General features: G+C 52.4%; 1 protein-coding gene across 1 annotated transcript; it reads left to right on the top strand.

Moving 5' to 3' along the window:
• Positions 1-1578: 1578 nt before the first annotated feature.
• Positions 1579-2787, top strand: EMH_0034170 (uncharacterized protein; the record flags this gene model as incomplete). Its single annotated transcript, XM_013494842.1, has 3 exons — positions 1579-1581; positions 1820-2519; positions 2777-2787. 3 exons carry the CDS (start codon positions 1579-1581, stop codon positions 2785-2787), a joined length of 714 nt encoding a protein of 237 aa, XP_013350296.1.
• Positions 2788-3029: the final 242 nt, after the last annotated feature.

Genomic DNA, 3029 nt, shown 5'->3' on the forward strand with positions numbered 1-3029 from the left:
CCTATTCATTTATTTAGCAATGCGAGTCAGAAGATGTTTGCAGTTACATATAGATGCAGGGAAAGGGTTTTGCGAGTAAACTTGTGCAGCTCAGGCTACAGGCATCGACCTGTTATATAGAGGCGCAACGCCGTGCATCCCCTACTGGGTTACTGCAGAATGGAGGAGTTAGCTTCGTGTATACGCTCTCCCCATTGCCTTATAAGTGTCAGCCATAGGGACTGATGATACCGGAAACATGATTGGTAAGCAAGAAATATGAACTCGCAGTGAGAAGTGTAGTTGCAAGCAGGTGACAGTATGAATGTAAATATTTTTGGGTGTTATGGTGGGGACACGGCTGAGGCGTAGTGTTGGTGGTTGTTGGGGGGAATAACGCCAAAGAGTTGAGGAATATAAATATATTTGTTTTTATAACATATGAGAGGATATACTGGGAACAGACCGAGGCAAGAGGGGACACTGCTGGCTGCGCCCGAGTGTCTATGGGGTAGACGGGCTAGTGACAAGCAACGGAAACCCAACAAAAGCTGTATAAAACTCTGAAAATCAATCAATAAGGAGGAAATACAATGGTTTCTATGTTCATTACTACAGCAGTATAAGTGTCTTCCTCACCACGCAGTGTCGGGGTGTATGCACACCTCTCTCGCACTGCGACCCAGTGCTGGGGTAGCCATTGAATGTCGCCTCCCTCGACCCAGTTTCGGGGTTTGTTGTGGCCTTATTTTCTCTGCTCTTTATTCAAAAGGCATTTGGATGGGGTTTCGGCATTAGGGTTGAGTGTATTTGGGGCTGCTAAAGGAAAAAGAAAGAAGCAGGAGAACCTGGTGGGAGCGTAGAGGACCCCTCCGTCTCTTGTCTTCTGATGGATTTGTTCCCCCTTTTGAGGGTTTAGGGTTTAGGGTTTGGGGTTTGTAGATTTACGTTATTTCGTGACCTTTTCTCCACAGAAGGTCCTCACTGCAGCAAGAAGCACTGCGTCGGTACCCAGGCCGCCCCCGGTCTAGCCCGCCACTGTGTTAAGTTTTAGGGGCTTTTACCTCCTCACGACGTTCCACTTTCTCCTCTAGACGGTGCAGCAGCACAAGTGTTGTATTTTCCTGCGTGGGTTGTTGGGAGGCGGACGCAACCCGATCCCGAGGCGCCTCTCCCCCCACTTGCTCGGGTGTATCGACAGGTACGCGGCTTCTTCCTGCTCCTCTCTTCATATACTTCACTCACTTTCTTCTCTTTTCTCTTTCACTCTCTGTCTGTCTTGTCAAATTTCGGGGTGTCCGTGCTCTCTCCTCCCCCTCCCCTCATCGTTGCTTGCTGCTCAGCAGCAGCAGCTCAGAGCTGCAGCAGCAGCAAACAACACGAGCTGCACGGGGGCCCCCCGCATTTCTTTGGGGGCCCCCGACCCCTTGTCTCTGAAACTTATAGAACTGGAAAAAGTAGAATTTGCATGCAGATATCCCAGCTGTATAACCAACATATTTATTTTGTCTTCTGCTGTCTCCGCAGCAAGCAAAGACAAGAGAAACATATACACGCGAGGGCGTCTTCACGGGGCGGTGCAGTTGGCTCCAGAAAACCATGGTGAGGCACCAGCAGCAGCAGCAGCAGCAGCAGCAGCAGCAATAGAGGCAGCAGCCATAGCGCCAGCAGCAGCAGTAGCAGCAGCAATGGTAGACGCAGCCGCAGCAGCAACAGTCGTAGTCTCAGCAGAAACAGCAGCACATTGCATGCGCTGCAGCAGCAGCATATTTTTTCTGTCTTCATCTGCTTCTCAGGAGGTGTATTTTGTGTTGCTGTTGTGTGTTTCATTTGCCTGTAGGATGCGCAGCAGCAGCAGCAGCTTCTGCTGCTAGCAGAGCAAGCAGCAGCTCTCCCTGACACTCGGCCGGCCCCCTCAGTGCAGCAGCAGCAGCAGCAGCAGCAGCAGCAGCGGCAGCCCCTGCCAAAGCTCCCCGTGCTTGTTGATGCGGTGCTTGCTGCTGCCAATGCACCGCCGAGCAGCAGCAACACGCAGCTGCTGCTGCAGCTGGTTGACCTGCTATCTACTGCTCTTTCACTGCAGCAGCAGCAGCAGCAACAACAACAGCAGCAGCAGCAGCAACAGACTCAGAATTCGGCGTTAACAGCAGGGGAAGTGGAAGCAGTATTTGCTGTGCTGGAGGCCTTGGCGAAACAGCAGCAGCTACAACATTTGCAGCAGCAGCAGCAGCACCTGCAGCAGCAGCAGCAACAACTGCAGCAGCAGCTGCTGCAGCAGCAACTGCTACAGCTGCAGGACCAAGAGCAGCAGATCCTAGTGCAGCAACCGCAGGAGCAGCACCGCGACATTAGATCAGCTGGGAAGCAATTTGGGCCTCTGGATAAGCAGCAGCAGCTGCTGCAGCAGCAGCTGCTGCAGCAGCATCTGTTGCAGCAGCAGCTGTTGCAGCAACAGCGACAGCAGCCGGTGCAACAGCAGCTACAGCAGCAGCTGCAGCAGCAGCAACGACAGCTGCCGAGGCCGCAGCAACTGCCTGAGGGTTTGGAGCCCCCCAGTCCCTCTGTTCCTTCGACAGCGCCCTCAGCAGCAGCAGCAGCAGCAGCAGCAGCAGGAGCAGCAGCAGGAGCAGCGGGGCCAGCAGCAGCCACTTCAGCAGGACCAGCATCAACAGCACCATCATCATCATCATCATCATCAGGAGCAGCAGCAGCAGCAGCAGCAGCAGCAATCCCCGCAGCGCCAGCAGCAGCACCGCAGCAACAATACAAACTCTTACCTATCCACACCTTTCTCAAGGATGTTTATAGGGGGCCCCTGCTGCCGCGGCACACAGAGACAGCCCTGGCCTTCGGCAGCAGCAGCGAGAGCGACAGCGAAGAAAGGAGACAAAAAAAAAGAAAAAAAGAAAGAAGAGTCAATGCTGCTGCTGCTGATGCTCTCTGGCACCCCCACTTCCACCCACACAATCAGGTCCGCTTCATACTATATATATATATATATATATATATATATATATATATATATATATATATATATATATATATATATA

The sequence above is a fragment of the Eimeria mitis genome, genomic scaffold (assembly GCF_000499745.2).
Source record: "Eimeria mitis Houghton genomic scaffold, Emh_scaff1302, whole genome shotgun sequence".
Classification (NCBI taxonomy): domain Eukaryota; phylum Apicomplexa; class Conoidasida; order Eucoccidiorida; family Eimeriidae; genus Eimeria; species Eimeria mitis.